At 39.8% G+C, this 21,261-nt stretch overlaps 1 protein-coding gene and 1 long non-coding RNA gene across 3 annotated transcripts in view; one reads left to right on the top strand and one right to left on the bottom strand.

The window, feature by feature from the left end:
* The window catches only part of LOC106502463, a 32,347-nt gene extending 28,210 nt beyond the window's left edge, over positions 1 to 4,137 (bottom strand). Inside the window, exon 1 of the long non-coding RNA XR_001296059.2 lies at positions 4,058 to 4,137. This is a non-coding gene — a long non-coding RNA (uncharacterized LOC106502463). The remainder of the gene's footprint in view (positions 1 to 4,057) is intronic.
* SMPDL3A (sphingomyelin phosphodiesterase acid like 3A) lies at positions 3,556 to 20,934 on the top strand. 2 transcript variants are annotated; one of them, XM_018052991.1, is made up of 8 exons: positions 3,556 to 3,907; positions 9,774 to 9,987; positions 10,999 to 11,143; positions 15,137 to 15,233; positions 15,935 to 16,104; positions 16,696 to 16,876; positions 18,550 to 18,674; positions 20,082 to 20,934. In XM_018052991.1, the coding sequence occupies exons 2-8, from the start codon at positions 9,899 to 9,901 to the stop codon at positions 20,397 to 20,399; spliced, it is 1,125 nt and encodes a 374-aa protein (XP_017908480.1). In that variant the 5' UTR covers positions 3,556 to 3,907; positions 9,774 to 9,898; the 3' UTR covers positions 20,400 to 20,934. The 2 variants fall into 2 exon arrangements, with proteins under 2 accessions (XP_017908480.1, XP_017908479.1); XM_018052990.1 differs by lacking the exon at positions 3,556 to 3,907 and adding an exon at positions 3,926 to 4,194.

The following is a 21,261-nucleotide window of genomic DNA, read 5'->3' as shown; positions in this document are numbered from 1 at the left end:
GCCTGTCAGGTTCCTCTGTCCATAGGATTCTCCAGGCAAAAAAATGCTAGAGTGGGGTGCCATGCCCTTCTCCAGGGGATCTTCACAACCCAAGGATTGAACCTGGTTCCCTTGTCTCCTGCAATGGCAGGCAGGGAGTTTTTTTTTTTTTTTTTTTTTTAACCACTAGTGCCACCTGACTAGTGAATAATACTGGTAATAATAATATTTGTCTTAAAAATTAATATTCAGCTAAATTTCCTTCTGAAACAAAATATAAGATTTTTATTTTCCCTGAATCACTTCTTAGGAAAACTTTCTTCTGTTAGCCTCTGTGAAGGGTTAGGGGGTGAGGCAGAAAAAATGTAAGTGTTTTTCAGGACATTCAGTATTCATTTTTAATCAAAGCAATATGTACAGTAAGGTTCTACAAGTTAATTCAAGGTCCAATGAACTTTCAGATAAAAGTATGAGGAAACTTTCTTTAACTTATACAATTCACCACAATGATACTATTACTTGACTATTTTATTATTTTAACTACTATAATTACTATAATCAAGAGTAGAAAAGTCTAATGTGCAGCTGTAGGATTTAACACGTGAATGTGCAATTATTACTGAATGTCAAGATAAGATTGGCCCAGGTTATCATTACTAAAATTAGTAAGCTGTCTTTAAAAGCATGGAACAGAGAGGGTATTTGCTCCAATTGCTCTGAACGCCTTCCCTTCTGCTTCTGGAGGAATACAGCTTTCTCTTGGTGTTCAGCTTATGCTATAATATAAGCATGGCTTCTGGCCTCTCCATTTTTAAAGACATAAAGGCAAGAATAGGGATTTAGTTTCACCTCATTATTGTTGTTTAGTTGCTCAGTTATGTCCAACTCTTTGCGACCCCATGGACTGTAGCCTGCCAGGCTCCTCTGTCCATGGGATTTTCCAGGCAAGAATACTAGAGTGGATTGACATTTCCTTCTCCAGAGAATTAGGTCAAATAACATCCTGGCATTCATTTCCATAACAACTCTCTGAAGAAGGGGAAGGTTTTGGGATGGCCTGATGGGAAGCAAAGCTACACTGCATTAATACACCCAGTGTATTAACCTATACACCCTCACAACAAATTACACCTACACCAGAATGTGAAAGTGAAAGTGTTACTCCCTTCAGTTGTATCCAACTGTTTTGTGACCCCATGGACTGTAGACTGCCAGGTTCCTCTGTTCATGGAATTCTTCAGGCAAGAATACTGGAGTGGGTTGCCGACTTCTCCAGGGGTTCTTCCTGACCTAGGGATTGACCTGGGTCTCTTGCATTGCAGGCAGATTCTTTACCATCTGAGCCACCAGGGAAGCCCCACATCAGAACATCAGTTCAGTTCAGTTCAGTTGCTCAGTCATGTCAGACTCTATGTGACCCCATGGACTGCAGCATACCAGGCCTCCCTGTCCATCACCAACTCCCAGAGTTTACTCAAACTCATGTCCATTGAACCAGTGATGCCATCCAACCATCTCATCCTCTGTCATCTCCTTCTCCTCCTGCCTTCAATCTTTTCCAGCATCAGGGTCTTTTCAAATGAATCAGTTCTTTGCATCAGGTATTCGCATCAATACTTCACCAAAGTATTGGAGTTTCAGCTTTAGCATCAGTCCTTCCAATGAATATTCAGGACTGGTCTCCTTTAGGATAGACTGGTTGGACCTCCTTGCTGTCCAAACAACTCTCAAGAGTCTTCTCCAACACCACAGTTCAAAAGCATCAATTCTTCTGCACTCAGCTTTCTTTATAGTCCAACTCTCACACCCAGACATGACTACTGGAAAAGCCCTAACTTTGACTAGACAGACCTTTAGAACATGGAGACCTACAAATACATGCAAGGCGTGAGCTGTATACCCAGAGATGTTAAGGCATTGTAGCTTCGTGCGCCTCAAAGACAAGGTATAAGGGAAAACAAAAGAGAGCGGAAAGAGTTGAAGGGAGGACAGTGTTTCTACCCATTAACTCAATATAGTACCTTTTAAAAATGGAAGCATTGCTTAAGTTTCAAAATGTGTATGCCATATTTCATGCTTACTGACTGAAGAATTATTTCACAATCAGTTTACTTCCAGTAAAACTGACTGAACATCAGTAAAAGACAGCATGTGGGATATAGTTCCCTGACCAGGGTTTGAACCTGGGCACCTTGCGTTAGGAGTGTGAGGTCTCAGCCTCTGGACCACCAGGGAAACCCCTTGATGTGCTTTTAATGTAAGAAATTCTTTTTTAGCCTGTAGGTTAAAGGTATGCTCATGTTTTAAAGTTTTATTTTTCTCTCTCGATCTTTTTCGGAACTTTGCATGTGATGTGAAATAAAAATTCAGTTCTTTTCTCATAAACACACACACAAGAAAACTGGCAAAAGAAAAAGTGAGAATCGCTATTTTTACGAATTTTAAAAGTGTTTTTCTGTCTTTCAAAATGTTTGTCCTAGAAACATGTAAGTTATTTTTACTGTCCTTAAGGTTGTTTTCCAAGGACCATTTTTCCCACAATTAAAAAGCATTCTGGTTGTCCAAAGGCTTTTGAATCACCCTGAAGCCATGGCAGACTTGCACAGCCCTGGCAGGCCATGCCTGCGTGCTCAATAGCTCAGTCCTGTCTGGCTCTTTGCCAGCCTGTGGACGGTAGCCCCCCAGGCTCCTCTGTCCATGGGGCTTCCCAGGCAAGAATACTGGAGTGCACTGCACTTCCTTTTCCAGGGGGTCTTCCCGACCCAGGGATCAAACCTGCATCTCTTGTGTCTCCTGCACGGGCAGGCGAATTCTTTACCAACTCGGCCACCTGGGAAGTTCCCTGGCAAGACACGAAACAGAAAATGGAGGCACCTTGATTCCCATTTCAAAGCCTTTTTCATGAGACACTTTCCCATTAAATTACACAGCATACAAAATAAGAATTTCTCTGTTGGGAAACAAATACATTTGATAGTGTTTTTTATGAGGTTAGTAATTCTGGAAGGTTTTTTTCTTCTTCAAAGGAATTCCATATCCTATAAATTTAAATTATATGCTCCTTTATCTTAAAGGGATCAGAATCCTCAAAGTGATATCACAAGGAACACAGAACCCAAGGAAGTTTGGGAATCTTGGCTCCTTTGTCAGATTGAGTATCTTCAAAAATTCCTTGAAAAATAAAACCCACCAGTTCTATATATGATTTCTGCGTTACCTCTGAAATGCACAGAACACAGTTCTGAGACACTGCTCTAATTCAACTGCAAAAACAACCAAGCAAGCAAAGGAAAAAACCCCAAACAAAAACTGAAACCTAGTGTGAGTGCTAAGTCACTCAGGTTGTGTCTGGCATTTCGGGACCCTGTGGACCCTAGCCAGCCAGGCTTTTTAACTGTCCATGGGATTCTCCAGGCAAGAATACTGGAGTGAGTTGCCATGCCTTCCTCCAAGGGATCTTTCCCACCCAGGGATCGAACTGACCTCTCCTTTATCTCCCGCATTGGCAGGCGAGTTCTTTACCACTAGTGCCACCTGGGAAGCTCAGTATTTCTGAGTAGTGGTTCTCAAACGTCACCACAACTTTAGCATCTTGTGGAGGACTTGGACACTCAAAGGACTAGGCTTCAGGTCCTGTTTGTGACTCAACAGCTTTGGGGCAAGCCTACTGGGAAATTTTCACTTCTAACTAGACTTCCCAGACAGTGCTGAGGCTGCTGTTCCAGGGATCACACTCAGATCCACTGTATTGGAAATCTCTGCTGACCTGGCTCAAATCAAGACACTTGGAGGTTCTCCGTATCACTTCTGAGGAGGAGACCCATGCACTTAGGGTCAAGTGGCACTTAGGGGACCCAATCTGTGCAGAGTTGCCTGGAGCACATTCCTTCCAGGACCTGTCGCCAACTTAGAAACAACAATAAACCAGGTAATCGCTAGACAGCTGCTGAAAGGTCAAGAGAACCTACTCGTTGAGGAATCGGAATCTAGCACGTGACCGCTGGGCGTTAACAACCGCAGAGGTCTTCTACCTCCTCCCCGATTCCCCGGGTCCCACGGTGCAGGGGAGTCTCCTTACAGCAAGTCTCCCAGACCCGTGGCTGCAACTCGCGATGGCGCGTTTGGGGGCGCTTGTCTGTTGCCTGCTAGCCGCCTGGCACTGCCGCCCGGGCTTCGGACTGCCTCTGGCTCCCGCTGGCGCTGGTCCCGCGGTGGGTGAGTCGTCGGTATCCTTTCCGTCCCTGGAGCTGCCCGCGAGCCGCGGCCAAAGCGCATGCGCGAAGCTGGGCACAGTGAGTTGGGGCAGCGGGGCGCCTGCGCCGAAGGCCCCGAACCCGGGGGCTGTGCACCCGCAGCGGGACGCGGGGAGGGCGAGGTGACCGAGTCACCAGAGCGCCCGCTCGGCTCGGCGGGGAGATCGGGCCTGGCTGATAACAGTGGGGGCGCTGCAGGGGCGCTGCTCCTCTCGTGCAGTGCTTTTCACTTTATGTCTCCAGGTGTGTTTTGCTCCCGGGCAAAAGGAAGGAACCATTGGGTGTCTCAAGGGAAAAAAGAAGCTGGGGGCTGGATGTCCCGCATTCCCCTCGGCCCCGAATCTGCCCCTGTGGGGCGGGGGAGCTGCCGGGTTTGAGTCGCCCAGCCGTGTACATTTCAGTGCGACTCGGAGTTTATTCCATCCTGCTCGTCAAGTTTGGTGGCCTTTTCGTCCCACGTCACCAACCACAGCACGGGCGCAGGCACCGCGCTCCCTATTCGTCAGGCTATGTTAGAAGACTCGGGGCCTTCATTTCACTTTACCTGGACGCCCTTGGGTTTTCTGAGGGCAGAGTCAATTTTATTCATTCCCAACGCCTACCCCAGTACCTGGACGGAAGTGATTCTCAAAGTGAGGTCTGGGACCAAGAGACCCAGCATCACCTAAACGGGTAAAAAGTGCAGCAAGTTTTTAGTCACCCCCAAGTCCTACTAAATCCGAAACCCCTACCATCCGTGTAACAAATCCTCCAGCTGATTCTGGTAGATGCTGGAGTTTGAGAACCACTGGTCCTGAATAGATAAACGTTGGATGGGAGATGTTATGATGCCATGAGCCTTCAGTGTCAGAATATCCCCACCTCCCTGACTCATTTTCAAATAGAATTGCTCAGTTATCTGGGCTTCGCAGGGGGCTCAGTGGTAAAAAATCAGCCTTTCAGTGTAGGAGACATGAGTTCAACCTTGGGTTGAGAAGATCCCCTGGAGGAGGGCATGGCAACCCACCCCAGTATTCTTGCCTGAAGAATCCTATGAGCCTGATGGGCTGCAGTTCATAGGGTCACAAAGAGTTGGACACAAACTCCGCACAGGTGCTGGTGGTGGCTCTGTTATTTAGAGGAGGGGGAAATGAGCAAGGTGGAGTTATTTTTATGGTTTGTGCTTTGGGCATAGCTGTCTCTGAAACAGCACAGTGCTGACTGCTGAGACTGCTTATCTTTATCACTTTACTTTCTCACATGCCTTCTGTTTGTCCAAGAGCCAAGTCCTCATGACTCAGCCAGTCATGACTCATTTGAAAGCTAGAACTGTCAGTCTGGTTTCCCAACTGTCAGTCGTAACAAAAAATTGTCCCCAAATACTTATGTATTCTGGTTTCTGCTTTCATTAAAGCTGTTTTTCTTCAATTATGTGGCTGTTTAGGATTCTGAGACAAAATGTCCTAGATTGCAGGAGGCCAGCCCTTGGCAAATTCACCTTTTGGTTTTAAGGGTCTGATTGCTGAAGGCCTCCATGACAGATTTCTGTGGTCTGGTGAATCTTCACAGCTCTCTGTTTCTGTAAGGAAGCTACTCAGAGCTGTTGCCTGAGGAAGAGGGAGGGAGAGGGGGAACCAGGGTTCAAACACTCAATATACATTTGTGAGAATGTTTTAAAAGTTTTAGTCACTAAGTCATGTTTGACTCTTTGAGACCTCATGGGCTGTGTGTAGCCCGCCAGGCTCCTCTGTCCAGGGGATTTTTCAGGCAACAATACTGGAATGGGTTGCTATTTCCTTCAGGGGTCTTCCCGACCCAGGAATCAAACCTGTGTCACCGGCATTGCAGGTGGATTCTTTACCACTGAGACACATGAGATTTCCCTATTTGCCAAACAAGATGTGATAATTGAGTAGTGAAAAGCATGTTGGGCTGTGAACCCTGGGTTGAAGAGTGGGCTCTGCCACAGGCCAGGTCTATAGCCTTGGACACACACACACACACAAACAGTATTTTGTATAAATTTCATCAGAGGTGGGAGGTGAGGTCTCTAGATGTTTATTATTGATAAATCCCGGGTTAAGAAGCTGTCGGGGCTCCGTTCTTGGCTTCTATTTAAAGACACCCTTCAGTGCATCTAAGTAATTAGCCCTTACTGATTTATCTAGCAGTGCAATGGTAGTGGAAAGAGCTCTAGACTGAAAGTCTGGAGAGACTGGTTCCATTTCAGCTTTCAATACTGAGTCACCATGTGATCTTGAGGAAATCCTGAATCTTCCTATGCCTGATTAAAGAATGTTTATTGGGGACCTACCATAGATCAGACATATTCTAGATGCTGGTAATAGGTTACATCAGATGAGTGTCTTCAATGTGTTTTCAGGTTTGTTTTACAAAAATTTACAAAAATTTTGTTTAGAAAAGTTTAATATATTAGTAATTTCATGTCCCTTATTTGACACAGTATTTCCTGTAGGTGTGTTGTTATCTATTTTGCATGAGGCAAGTGAGATGGAAGGACTTTTTTATTCTAAAAGGACTTTTGCATGTGAAGTAACACAGAACAGTGTCAACTCTGGAATCAGATTTCTGGAATTGCTGTCTTAGTTCTGTTGCATATGACATATGTGATTTGGACTTATCTGTAAAATGAAAATAATGGTCAGTAAATACATGTAAAGCATAAGAAACAGTATTAAAGTAAGTACTCAATACATTTCCACTACTTGGAAATGAGGAAATTCAGTGTCAAATGCAAACTTGACATTACAAATGAATAACAATATAACTAATGCTGAGCTTACCAAGTGCCAGGCCCTTATTTCTACTAAGTCACTTAACCCTCATTCAGTAGACAATAATATTATTTCCATTTTACAGACGAAACAGGCTGAGATCATACAACTAAATTGGGAAGAAGAGCTTGGATTTGAAGTCAGGCAGTCTAATTCTGGAGTCCCTATTCTTTTTTAATTTTTATTTTTAAATTATTTATTTATTTTGGCTACGTGGTGGGCATGTGGGATTTTTGCTCCCTAACCAGAACTTGAACCCATGCCCCCTGCTTTGGGAGCACATAGTCTTAACCACTGGAGTGCCAAGGAAGTCTGTGGAGCCCCCATTCTTAACCATAACACTATACTTTTCTGCTTGTAAGTTCACTACACACCTTAACATTCTTTGAATGATGTACATATTTACATAAAACTGAGATGCAGTGTATATTTATACCTCAAGGAAGGGCTGTCTCCAGGATAATTCTGTTATCTGCCAATCCACTTTATGTGCTGAGTAAAGTGGGTCCAAGCTGGAAAAAAGTTGGAGTACTTTCTGCCTTATGGAATAAAATAAATTACTCATGGCAAAAGTTGTCAAATGAGGACTGAATACCGAATAATTGACCATGAAGACTATTTGATAACTACTTTGTTCTGGTTTTTTTTTTTTTGTCTACTACTTCTTAGCTATGGGCTTAAAATGTGCTATTGTAACAACGTCGTGGAGAAACAACATCCCAAATATATATAATATGCCTTTTCCACCTTAAATCAACTGCTTTAAATCTTCTACTTTATTATCCAGCTTTGGGTTTTATTCAAGTATTTGCTCAGGTGCAAACTTAGCTTTTTATTATTTGTGTAGATAAAACTTTGTATTCTGCTCATTTTTTTCCATGCTTCTGGTGTGGTATGTTGCTACTCTGTCACTTCTGATGTGTTTCCTATTGTAAATTAGTCATTATCAGATTAAGCTCAAAATTCAAAGTGTGAAAAAGTCTCAATATTAAAACAATTTTTTGGTCATATATAAGAAAGCAGCAAAACATTGAAGATATATGTAAATCAATTGTAAGCAAACTTGAGGGCCCTTCAAAACGGGGATTCAGATTTTGGCTCTCCTGTTTCTTAAGCTGTATATACTAGAGCAGATGTTCTAATTGACTCATTATTAATTTCTCAACTCTAAAATAGGAACAGGGATTCCTGCTTAAGCAGTAGTTTTGAGAATAAAATTACATAGTGTATTTCAGTTATTTCCACAATGTCTGGCATATGGTGAATACTTACTAAAGAGAGCTGCTACTATGCTTATTAGTACTAGTGTTTCCTTCAGTGAAAGAATCTTTGTCAAGATGATTTCCAAGCAACGGTGATATCAAATGATTCCTGAAAACCCAAATGGAAGCATGCTGCTACTGCTGCTGCTAAGTTGCTTTAGTCATGTCCGACTCTGTGCGACCCCATAGACGGCAGCCCACCAGGCTACCCCGTCCCTGGGATCCTCCAGGCAAGAACACTGGAGTAGGTTGCCATTTCCTTCTCCAATGCATGAAAGTGAAGTCACTCAGTCGTTTCTGACTCTTCCCGACCCCATGGACTGCAGCCTACCAGGCTCCTCCATCCATGGGATTTACCAGGCAAGAGTACTGGGATTTCTAGGCAAGAGTACTGGAGTGGGGTGCCATTGCCTTCTTCTTTAACAAATGCTTCCCTTAATATTATTAACATTTTAGACAGTGTATAATAGAAGATGTTCCTATATTAAATTGCTTTTGAGAACCTTTTGAGAATAGCAGTGGCTATTTTTGGCTGATTAAAGGCTCATTTTCCATTAATATTGAGAGACAAGGTTTTACACCAAAATTAGGAGTAAGATTTATTGGTTACAAGCTCTGCAATCTCGTCCTTGGTGGCTCAGACAGTAAAGAATCTGCCTGTGATGCAGATACCTGGGTTGGGAAAATCCCCTAGAGAAGGCAATGGCTACCTGTTTCCGTATTCTTGCCTCGAGAATACCATGGACAGAGGAGCCTGGCTGGCTACAGTCCATGGGGTGGCAAACAGTCAGACATGACTGAGCGACTAACATACATACATCTGCAATCTCTTCACTGTGTAACCCTAACAAAACACATCATATTTTTATGTCCATTTTTCTACAAGAAGAAAATAATTTCTAAAACATTAAATTCTGTAAGGAAGAAGATATGCTTCTTCCTTAAGCATATTAAGCTTCTTCCTTAATAAGCATATTAAGATATAATATATGGGATTATTATTGACTTCCCAAAAAAGGGTTTCCATGTATATCACTATGCAAACTTATGTTTGTTATGTAGTCGTTGTTAATTAGTCACGCTATCACTGATTTCATCAATTTTGTTGTGTGCAAATAGTGAATTCTACTAAAATCTTTGTACTGTCTTTAGAGTCAGTATTCTCACAGGGAAAGACTGTATTTAATTTCAGGGCACATGGATATTTGGGCTTCCCAGGTGGCGAATCCACTTGCCAATGTAGGAGATACAAGTGACATGGGTTTGATCCCTGGGGTTGTATTCTTTCCTGGGAAATCTCATGGACAGACGAGCCAGGAGGGCTACAGTCCCTGGGTTCACAAAAAGTTGGACAAGACTACTGAGCTACTCAGCACATGGATATTTAAATTGCTAAGGCTTTCTTCTAACACAGGACAGAACGCCTGTTTCGTCTTACTGTAAATATTTGTATGGGAATTCCAAAAGAGAAGTAGGTTTAACACCACTTGTTTTCTCATCAACAGGACAGTTTTGGCATGTGACGGACTTCCACTTAGATCCTACTTACCACATCACAGATGACCACACAAAAGTGTGCGCTTCCTCTAAAGGTGCAAAAGCCTCAGATCCTGGTCCTTTTGGAGATGTAATGTGTGATTCTCCTTATCGCCTCATTTTTTCAGCACTTGATTTTATTAAAAATTCAGGACAAAAAGTATCTTTTATGATATGGACAGGGTGAGTGATTATATAAATATCATATAGTTACTGAGTATATATCTACAGTGTCCTAAGCTTCATTAAGATGTTTAATTTCATAAGAAACTTAATTTACATGTTAAGAATTATTGGGGCTTAAAAAATACTAGATCAAATAAGTCAGCATTATTAGGGATAAGAAAAACTTTCATAGTCCCAGTTTTATTTGTTTAGAATATATCCTCTAGAAATATGTCCATATTAACTAAGAGATGAGTTTATAAATAGCTTTTTGTGTCATTATCTTGAGATGTTTATTAATGTGATAATAAGTCTTGATTAAATAATCAAAAAACAAAAGTCAGCAATGGGAATTAACCTGTGATAGTGATTTACAAACATCATCTTCTGGTGGTGTAGTTATTAACTAATTCTATTCATCATGACAGAGTGAAGAGGTCTGTATTTCCTGTACCCGCAATAGTGATCATGGCCTTATTTTTTTATGTAAATTTATTTATTTTAATTGGAGGTTAATTACTTTACAATCTTGTATTGCTTTTGCCATACATCAACATGAATCCGCCACAGGTATGCACGTGTTCCCCATCCTGAACTTATACATCGTAACTCGTTTAATCTCCACAGTAGATATTGTTATTATTCTTCCCATTTTACAGATAAGGAAATTAAGGCCCTGAGCATCTAAGTAACTTGTCCAAGTGCTCACAGCTATAAGAGGGCAAACCCGGCACTTTTGGGCCTGGAGTCTGTCCTGTTAATTACTAAGCATTTTTGCCTCTTAAACAAATCTTCAGTCAGGCAGTGAAACAGGCTGACATTTTCAGTTTATCTTTTGTATTTCCCAAGTTTTCTTTTTCTTTAGGGTTCTCAGTGGAACAAAAGTAAATGCAGAGTAGTTTATCAACTCTTTATCATCTGTTGATTTATGGTGGACTTCGAATGACAATACAGCAAAGCTTTACACAAGAGTCTAGTGACTTTTTATAGAAACCGATTTTGTTTTCTGTGATCCTGTCTTCTTTTCAGGGATAGCCCGCCTCATGTTCCAGTGCTTGAACTCTCAACAGACAAAGTCATAAATGTGATTGCTAATCTCACAACCACTATCCAGCGTCTCTTTCCAAATCTCCAGGTTTTCCCTGCACTGGGTAATCATGACTACTGGCCACAGGTAAATTTGACCACAACTTCTGGAAATGCTTGGAGGACTTTTCCCATCAGTAGTGTCAAAGTTTTGCAACTGACTGGTTCATGATAGAGCATGGGATCAGGGCTCGTGGAGGCAGAGTGTGCTCTTAACACTAACCATTGAGGAAGGCAAGACACATGGTTTGGGGACTTAAAACTGACTCTTAATAGTTCATAAAAAGTTATGTCCATAGTGGGGATTTGGAAGCAGATTACTTAGTTCATGGGTTATTAATTTGTGATTTCCTTCTTATTCTTCCTCAGTTTTTTTTTTTAATTATTTTGTTCATTTTAATTTCCATGTTCAGGCTAGCATAAAAAGGTTAGTGTTGACAAATGTTTACATGTTTTAGAATTTCTATTAGACATACTAAGCTACTCATACTCTGATCTAAGCTGGATTGTGATTAAAAACGAAAGCATAGAGAATTATCTTAAGAACCAAGAAGGGAAGTCCATGTTCAAAATATAATTCAAGGCAGAGAGTATGTCCAGAGTATTTTTAATGTCTGAGACAACCTAGGCTTCAACCTGTATTAGAGTGGCTGTTTTATTAAACAGCCTGTGCATAACAGTCGGATAGCAGTTCCAGTAACAGGGATCTGCTGTTGCAGTGCAGAATCTTACATTTGTTCAGATTCAAGAGATCTTAGAGATTATTGCAGGGCTTGACAAACCAGGGTCTGTGGTCCTGTTGTGACCTGACAGTTGATTTTGTAAATAAAAGTTTCATTGAAATAGAGCCATGGGTATTCTTTCTGTTTTACCTGTGGTTGCTTGTGTACTGTGACAGCGGAGAATAGTTACCATGTTGACTATCTGACCCCGAAGCCTAAAGTGTTACTATTTGACCCTGTATAGAAACAGTTTGCTGACCCTTGGTCTAGATAACTCTTCAGTTTATAAACGAGGAAACTGAGGCCCTGAACAGTGCTCGTTTAAGTGTTCAGTCACTTAGTGGCAGAACCCACATTCTGAATCTTTTGTGTTCAGTTGAACAAACATCCTTTCACAGGTCTTTTGCTCTTACCAGACTAATATATCAGCATTTCCGGAACATGGTGTTTACTTTCATGTTTGGCTGTGTTTTGCTTTGTGTTTAGAATATCTTTTCCATCTCATGCCAAAAGACTGCTTAATGAGGGTCTTGATTATATTAGGTAATTAATCTAAAAACTGTGACTTTGAAAGTTGCACTTTAGAACGAGCTTAAGTTTAAGTGACTTCCTGGGCCTGGCCTCCAGTCTTGAGATGGATAATATGTGAGTCTTGGTGACAGTCAGCCTCTTAACTAGTGGTCAGCTTTCGTTACTGTTGAGATGTGAGACCGCACAGAGCAGAGGGTTGGAGGTGGACAGTCTCCAGGAATCAGAGGTTACACACATTGTTTTTATAAGCTTTAGGTGACAGACAGACTGCTGTCATGGAACACCTGTGGGGTTTAGTGTCACATTCATTAGAATTTAAAAACCTGTCCTGCTTCTAATAGCTGAGCACCTTGAGTAATGCATGTAATTATCCCTGATCATTTGTAAACAAGAGCAGTAATACTTAACCTTGCAAAGTTTTGGGGAGAATTAGTGGCGCTCGGTGGAAACGGCATAGTTTCTTACCTGGGACATTATAAGCCCTCAGTCAGTGGAGTGGTGGTTTTGTAGCAAGAAGCAGTGACATGGGACACGTGTTTCCTAACTCCTCTGAGGATTGGTTTCATTTTACTTTTATCTCTGCCTTCTTCTTGTGAAGTGAAATCTTATAATAATTCAAAGATATAGGTACTATCCAAGTCTAAAATGTATCCTATCACCTGTACAACTAGGATAAATTGGGCAGCCTTTATACCTTAAACAGCTCATTTTTTCCTCTTTCTAGCTTGTGATCTTGTATCTGAAAATCTTTTTTCTACTATTCTGCCATCGTTCCTTCCATCCCAGTTTCAGGAATGTCAAATGTAACACGAAAGCCCCACAACAAATTCACCTAGAGGCTACTCATATCTGAAATCAAATTCTGGTGAATGTTAGTAACAAATAAATTGGGTGTGTTGTTTCTCCCATCAACATGTATATAAACATAGCTACATAAACACACAGATACAGACGCAAGTTCCCACCCATTATGTCAGAAGTAGATATTCATACGGACAGCCCAAGGATTTCTTCCCATTGCCACTCAAGGAAGCAGCCCAGACCAGCATCCTCATATACTCCTACACTGGCAAAGCTGGTGCCACCAAACTGTGGGTGGCGCCACTTCTCATTGTGCAATAGATAATTGGATGTAAGCGTGATGATAGAAAGACGTGGGATTTAGACCTAGCTCTGGAACTGACAAGCTCTCCCTGAATCACTTAACTCTGGTGCTCATATTTCTCATGTTTAAAGTAGAGAGAAAAGTCTAGGGTAATGTTTTTATATAATTTTGATTCTACATGACTATACCAGTATCTTGGCATCCATCCTGAAGTAAACAAATGGCTAAAATGTTATGATGATGATGCTTACCGATGTTTGATTAGGATTTAGATTGGGCAAAGCCACTGTGTAACTTTCAGACAGATCACTCCGATCTCTGATGCAAACTGAAAATATACTTTGAATAATTAGTTTCAGTTAAAAGAAGTCATTTACTTATAACTTTCCCTGAATATATTTATATTTTAATCATGTATTAGGCATATGTATTAAGAACTAATGTGACTTGAATGTCATTTTTAAAAAGGTAAAGCAGTTTAATTAATGATGTCAGTGAAACTCCTTGAAGAAATAGGTCTGGGTCACCAATATGCAGAGGGAAATGAAGAAAGTGAAGAAAATGGCTTCAGTTTTTTAGTATAACTTTTTGAAAAGAAAATAGAAATAATCACTCAATTTCACAAATGATTTCTGAGTTTTTATTCAGTATCTATTTTCTTGAAGCTTTATTTTTCTTGTCTAGACTTACAGCACCATAAGGGTTCTTTAACAGTGATATGATGAAGTAGGATGATAAAAATACTGTATAATATATTATACGTATAATACTTAGAAAATCAAAATTATATGATTTAGGCTAACATGAAGAGTTGTTGTTGTTTAGTCACTAAGTCGTGTCTGACTCTTTGCGACCCCATGGACTGCAGCACGCCAGGCTTCCCTGTCCTTCACTATCTCCCAGAGTTAGCTCAAATTCATTCCATTGAGTCTGTGATGCTGTCCAGCTCATCCTCTGCCACCCTCTTCTCCTTTTGGCTTCAGTCTTTCCCAGCATCAAGGTCTTTTCCGGTGAGTCGGCTCTTTGCATCAGGTGGCCAAAGTATTAGAACTTCGGCTTCAGCATCAGTCTTTCCCATGAATATTCAGGGTGGACATAAAGAGACTTCAAATCAAAAACATGTGGTTATAAGTCTTCTTTCAAGAAGTTAAAATGCTTTATACTAGTGTTAACATTTCAGAGGACTTTGTTTAATTCTGAAATCATGACGTTTTCTCCACTTCCTAGGCATGCTACACCGGAACTTACATTTTCACGGGCAAAGTTGTCTTCAGTGTCTAATGAGCACACTCCCACATCCGTTCTGTACTCCAGTTATGCCAAAACAAGGGCTTTTTTCTGTATACGGCACCATGTTGGTGTCTGGGCCATTGTTTATGCTTTGATTCCCTTTCTTGTCAACTTGATGAAATCATTCTTCAAGGTCTGGTTCAAATGCTCTTCTCACTCTCCCTGCTGACTCTCCAGGGCAGCCTCGGTTATTCTTGTTTCTCCACTCTCAGGATCCTTGCGATGGTTCCTAGCACATTGTCTTACAGACGGCTGGTTGCATTTTGTTCTCCATCTCCCCAACAAAGCCATAAATACCTTGAAAAATTAAGTATATCTAGTATTCCTGCATCTCCAGATGCCTCCTATGGTAGTAATCGCTCAAGGCATGTTTAAATGAATTCCTCCATGTATCTTCAGAGTTTCAATGTTGGATTATATTGTCTGTGGCCAGGATCAACTGCCTGTAGTCACCAGCAAAGTGTACAATGCAGTAGCAAACCTCTGGAAACCATGGCTGACTGAAGAAGCTATTACTACTTTAAGGAAAGGTAAGTGTAAGATTTACTCAGCCTTATTTTTTGTTCAGCTAATATTGTTTGGATATTTATTGTTTGCTTGGGTGTGCCAATTCTGAAGGGTCTCTGTGCCCAGGTTTCCTAGAGGCCTTACCATGTTTGAAAGCCGAGGAGTGGCATGGATGGTGAGTGGGCCAAGGTCCCGGCGGCTAACTCTGAAAGCGCCATGACAGCAGCATTCTGTCACCGCTGGTTCACAGGTGTGAGTGGGGTTATGGGTTTAAGCCCCACCTCACCTGAGAGCCTAGCAGCTTTGATTTATCTGCTGTTGTATCTTCAGTGTTCTCATTCTTTAGATTTTAGATTTCATTGTATCTCTTATCTTAATTCCCCAAGCATACAAAAGTAGAAGTTGATTTCTTAATCGTCCCTTGATAAAAATCAGTCCCGCATTGCCTAGTTATCTTTTCATAAGAATGTTAAACACAACTGTTGTGACCTCAGTATGTGGAAGGGCAGCACTGGACTGGACACAGAGAAGGTTTTCAGTAAGTGTTTGTTAAATCTGATTCTTATGTAATGATAAGCCTATTTAAGTGCAAACGAGGCAGTGAGAAATGAGTATAACCTTCCTCAATGGATTGTAAACCTTAATTAAGATTTTTGCTTTCACAGTGTCTATGTATCTGTGTATTATTTTACTAATAGAATATGTTTAAAATTTGTTTTTATAGGTGGCTTTTATACACAGAAAGTTTCAAATAATCCGAAACTTCGGATCATCAGTCTCAACACAAACTTATACTATGGCCCAAATTCCATGACCCTAAATCAGACTGATCCAGCAAATCAATTTGAATGGCTAGAAAATACACTGAACCTCTCTCAGCAAAATAAAGAGAAGGTAGACGCCATAGATCAACATCACTGGGGATAAACAGAGGGTTATACTTGTGAATTTATTAGACTTGCAAGGGGTCAGGTATTAAGAAAAGGATTAAAATTTAAAGATGTTCTTGCATGAAACAGTTTATGATTTGCTCTGTTGTTGATGCTAGTTTCGTTTTATTTTGCTCTAAGGCTTGGTCAGTTCAGTTCAGTTCAGTCGCCCAGTCGTGTCCGACTCTTTGCGACCCCCTGGACTGCAGCATGGTCACAGTTACCTAATGTCACAATGTCCAGGTGATCGTCCCAACTCAGGGATCAAACCCACGTCTCTCATGTCTCCTGCGTTGGCAGGTGGGTTCTTTACCACTAGCGCCACCTGGGAAGACTATTATATCATAAACCATGCAGTTTAAATAGACAAGTATAAATTTAAGACCATTGATAGTTTCATAATTTCTCCTTTTTTGATAAATGAGTAGGCGAGATGGTATATTTGTTTTCTAAAATTTAATTAATGTACTTTCAATCTTGGGTATCTAAATGTCTTTTTGTTATGATAAATGTGCCGAAAGAATCCCATCAGTCCTCTTTGTGTTTCTCTTTCCAGGTGTACATCATAGCTCATGTTCCAGTGGGGTATCTGCCTTTTGCAAAGGGCATCCCAGCAATGAGACAATGCCATAATGAGAAATTGATAGACATTTTTAGAAAATACAGTGACATCATTGCAGGACAATTTTATGGACATACTCACAGAGATAGTATTATGGTTCTTTCAGATAAAAAAGGTAATAGAGTGTTCTATTTGTATCTATTTTGCTACACAAAATAGTGAATATTAACTTTTACTGATCCAGTAAATTTAAAGTTTATTAAATCTACTTGCCAGCGCTAGCTTGTTCTCACTTACCTTCAATGAGTATATATATATATATATATATATATATATATAGTCCTATAGTGTGTAGGACTATACCTAGTCCAACTACCGGACTTCTTATTAATTTCCCAAAGCCATCACCATTTGATTGCTGTTGACCCAAAAGCCTCTGAAACCTTCAGCTTACTCAGATGTTCTTTCAGATGTGAAAGTTTAGAGAAGCACTGTTTTTGTTTTACTTGTGAGACTCAAGATTCTTTCTTTCTTTTTTTTATTCACTTATTTTTAATTGGAGGCTAATTATAGTATTGTGATGGGTTTTGCCATACTATTTTTAAACGATTTATTTATTTTTGACTGCGCTGGGTCTTTGCTGCTGCCTGCGGGCTTCTCGAGTTGTGAATAGTGGGGGCTACCCTCTAGTTGCGGTGTGCATGCTTCTCATTGCTGTGGCTTCTCTTGTTGGGGAGTACAGGCCCTCGGCTGTGCGGGCTTCAGTAGTTATGGCACACAGGCTTAGTTGTCCCACAGCATGTGGAATCTTCCTGGACCAGGGACCAAACCTGTGTCCCCTGCATTTGCAGGTGGATGGATTCTTAACCGCTGGGCTACCAGGGAAGTCCTCCAGTTTCTTTTGCTATGACTAGTCTTACTTAGAATTTAAAGAGCAAAGCACAGTTTCCTGTGGCTTAAAGTAAAATATATTAAGCTCTTAACTTTTAAGTGCTTACCAACATGGTCATCTACTCAGCATTAAAAGAAAAAAAACAGAAGGAGCACTTGCATTAAATAAGACCATGATTATCTATTCTTAAAGATAACTTCTGTATGAGGGCAGAAAACTGAGAGTAAACAAAATAAAAGTTTTGATTTTTTAGTAGTCAGCCAGGATAAATATATATATATATTTATTATATATATATATTTCAGTAATTGGAGAACATTTTTGAAATGTTTTGCCTTTTTCATCTAGGATGACTGGACTTGGTAAAAATGACCATTTTCCAGCCTTTGATAGCTTTTTTACTCAGAAAGAAATTTAGTTCTATAATAGATACAAAACATGGTGACACTTTAATCAAATTCTTATTATGTAACTATTGGAATATTGTCATAGGTGGAGTACAAAAAAACTAGCTTTGTATTTTTCATGTGTGTATATTTGTAATAAGTTGGATATTTTTATCATGAAAAATGTCAAATATATATAAAAGCAGAGATATTGAAATATCTATCAAGATTTGTTTTACCAATGATTCTCTTTTTTGAGGTATTTGAAAGTAAATGTCAAACATCAAATGTATTTCAACACTACATGCGTCACACATTGCTATAATCATAATTCCATTAACTTAACTAACAGAACCAACAATAATTCTTTCAATCTCCTTCCTGATAAAGCTTTCCCTGTTTTCTCAAAAGTGTCTCTTTACTGTTGTTTTAAATCAGGATCCATCAAGCATCACGCATTATTTGACTATTATGACTGATAACTTCTTAATCTGAAACTTTTTGCATCTTTAATATTATTAAGCTCAATTGTTAAAAATACATATATTTATGTACGTATGTTTTGTCCAGGAAAGCCAGTAAATTCTTTGTTCGTGGCTCCTGCTGTTACTCCAGTGAGAAGTGTTTTAGAGAGACTGACCAACAATCCCGGTGTCAGACTATTTCAGTATGATCCTCGTGATTATAAATTATTGGTAAGTAAGTGAAGTGAAGTCGCTCAATCGTGTCCGACTCTTTGCGACCCCATGGACTCTAGCCCACCAGGCTCCTCTCTCCATGGGATTCTCCAGGCAAGAATACTGGAGTGGGTTGCCATTTCCTTCTCCAAACCTGACTCCAAATACCTGACTAGTACTCCTTAAAACTGTCAAGATCCTCAGAAACAAGGAAGTGTGAGACAGTGAGAACTGGGGATTCTATTAGCATCGTTCCTTTAAGTCGGTGTAACTTTTAGAATTGACTTCACAGTTTTGCCTGTCTATGTAGTTTTCATCAGTTTAGTTGAATGTTTTCAACACAGCTACTGTAAGTCGTACTTTATGTTGAAATCTCAAGATGTCTTCTTTTTTGTGTTTTGAATGTCAGCTTTATATCAATTCAGCTTCAAAAGGCTAGACATTAGTTTATGAATACTGTACCTTTCAACAAATATGTAATTTGAAAAGAGTTTCTCAGGTAAAGTCTCTACTGATGTAACTGCATTTTTCTCCTAGGTAAATTTAGTAAGCAATAGTTCTGTTATTCCCTGGAGCATGTTTTTACAAAAAACAATCGTGCAGGAGAAATCTGGTTTTAATCCATAAGCATTAAATTAAGAAAGATAATACAACAATTGACTGATAAGAATAGTCCAAAAGAAATCTTTTGCAACTATTAGTTGCCTGTTTTTAGATCTGAAACTCATGCGTATGTGTGTACAGTGACATAGAAAGATGTACCTGCTATGACACTATATCATTTTTCAAAGTGCAAAATGGTTTGTATAGTTTGATTTCATTTTATGAAAAAATGAAAAAGATAGTAAAAAGAAACTGAATACCTGTATTTCTTTTGTACATACAGTCTGGAACAGCACACATGCACTGGAGTGCTGGTAAACGTTTAATAGCTGGCTCACTGGGGGGTGGAAGGTGCTGTGTTTTGTAGTGTTTGCCAATTTCCATGGCGTGAATACTCCCCAAATGGCCAATTTCAAGCTGCAGTAATGATATAAACTAGCTTGTGAGTTTCCTGAAAATTTGACAGCATTTGTGGGCTTGTACAAGCCACCTGCTGCATATAACTGATTTATAGACAGTTGTTAGCAGTGGTTACTTCTGAGGTGTATGAACTGAAAGCTTTTTACTCTGTATATCTTTCTGTACAGTTGGATTATTTTCTATTATGTTCTTTCACTATATTTTATATGAGCAAAACAATATAGATTTTTCTATCGGGACTCTTTTTCCTTAAAAGCGATTCTCAGTTTTTTAAAATGGCTACACTTTAAAATTAAGAAGGTCACATAAATCCTAATAAGAACTCTGCTTGCTATGCAGTACGTTATATGCCAAACTATGAACCAGGCTTTATTACTCTTTTTAACTATTTTTTAACTATAGGATATGCTGCAGTATTACTTGAACCTGACAGATGCTAATATAAAGGGAGAATCCAATTGGAAGCTGGAGTATAACCTGACCCAGGCCTATGACATTGAAGATTTGCAGCCAAAAAGTTTGTATAAGTTAGCTAAACAATTTGCAATCCAAGAGAGTGAACAGTTCATAAAATACTACAAATACTTCTTTGTGAGTTATGACAGCAGTGTAATTTGTCAGGGAAAATGTAAGATCTTTCAGATTTGTGCAATTATGAATCTTGATGTTATTTCTTATACAGATTGCTTGAGACAATATCATATGAAGCACAGTCTGTAATATTTCACAGTTTGTTCTCTTTGATAATGAAACAGTGCTCTGCTTCTTGAGATCAGTTGGTGGAAATTGTTATGCAAATCTTTGTGAGTTACTGAGTGGGCAGGAATAATTCCTGTCTTTGCTTTTTTATGATGCAAAAATGTAGTACTCTCAATTTTTATTATATCGAATGTATTTAAATTGCCCATTACTAGAATGATGTTTGAATGTAAATACCCTATCTTCCAGGACTTCCTAGGTGGCTCAGTGGTAAAGAACCTGTCTGCCAATGCCAAGGCAGGAGACTCAGGAAATTCAGGTTCAATCCCTGGGTCCGGAAGTTCTCCTGGAGTAGGAAATGGCAACCTGCTCCAGTATTCTTGCTTGAAAATTTCATGGACAGAGGAGCTTGATGGGCTACAGTCCATGGGGTCCCAAAAAGTGGGATACAACTGAACACGCACGCACCTTATCTTCCAGTTTATTATAATTGTACCTAATTTATACTCTTGTTGAAATTGTCATTTATACAATAAAACAAATTATTTTTCCTTAAGTAGAATGAATTATTTTTAATATGGTCATTTTCAGTTTTTAATTCACTCTCTTGGAAAGTTCATGTGTAAACTCAGGTTCAAACTGTTTTAAGTATCATGAGGTTTTTGCACTGTCTGTACTCTTGAGAAAACACCAAGGTCACATTAGAGCTGTCTCTGATTCTATGAGACATCATGGGACAGGACTTCATTACCTGTCTTCACTCTGTGAGTGAAGGAGAACCCTTTTTAGTACTGCTAGGTTTTAAGGAAGACAATGTCGCAAGAGAATGGATAAATGAAATATTTTATCAAATTTTAAAAATTGCAGAGATATTGATAGTATA

Source organism: Capra hircus, chromosome 9, assembly GCF_001704415.2.
Source record: "Capra hircus breed San Clemente chromosome 9, ASM170441v1, whole genome shotgun sequence".
Classification (NCBI taxonomy): Eukaryota; Metazoa; Chordata; class Mammalia; order Artiodactyla; family Bovidae; genus Capra; species Capra hircus.
Note: the sequence above shows the minus strand (reverse complement) of the source record. Positions and strands in the feature narration are given on the sequence as shown.

Coding starts and splice junctions, on each gene's coding strand:
- SMPDL3A (XM_018052990.1), top strand. CDS start 4,092: ATGGCGCGTTTGGGGGCGCTTGTCTGTTGCCTGCTAGCCGCCTGGCAC. Junction 4,195..9,773: donor TGGCGCTGGTCCCGCGGTGG/GTGAGTCGTCGG, acceptor TCTCATCAACAG/GACAGTTTTGGCATGTGACG. Junction 11,144..15,136: donor ATCATGACTACTGGCCACAG/GTAAATTTGACC, acceptor GTCTGTGGCCAG/GATCAACTGCCTGTAGTCAC.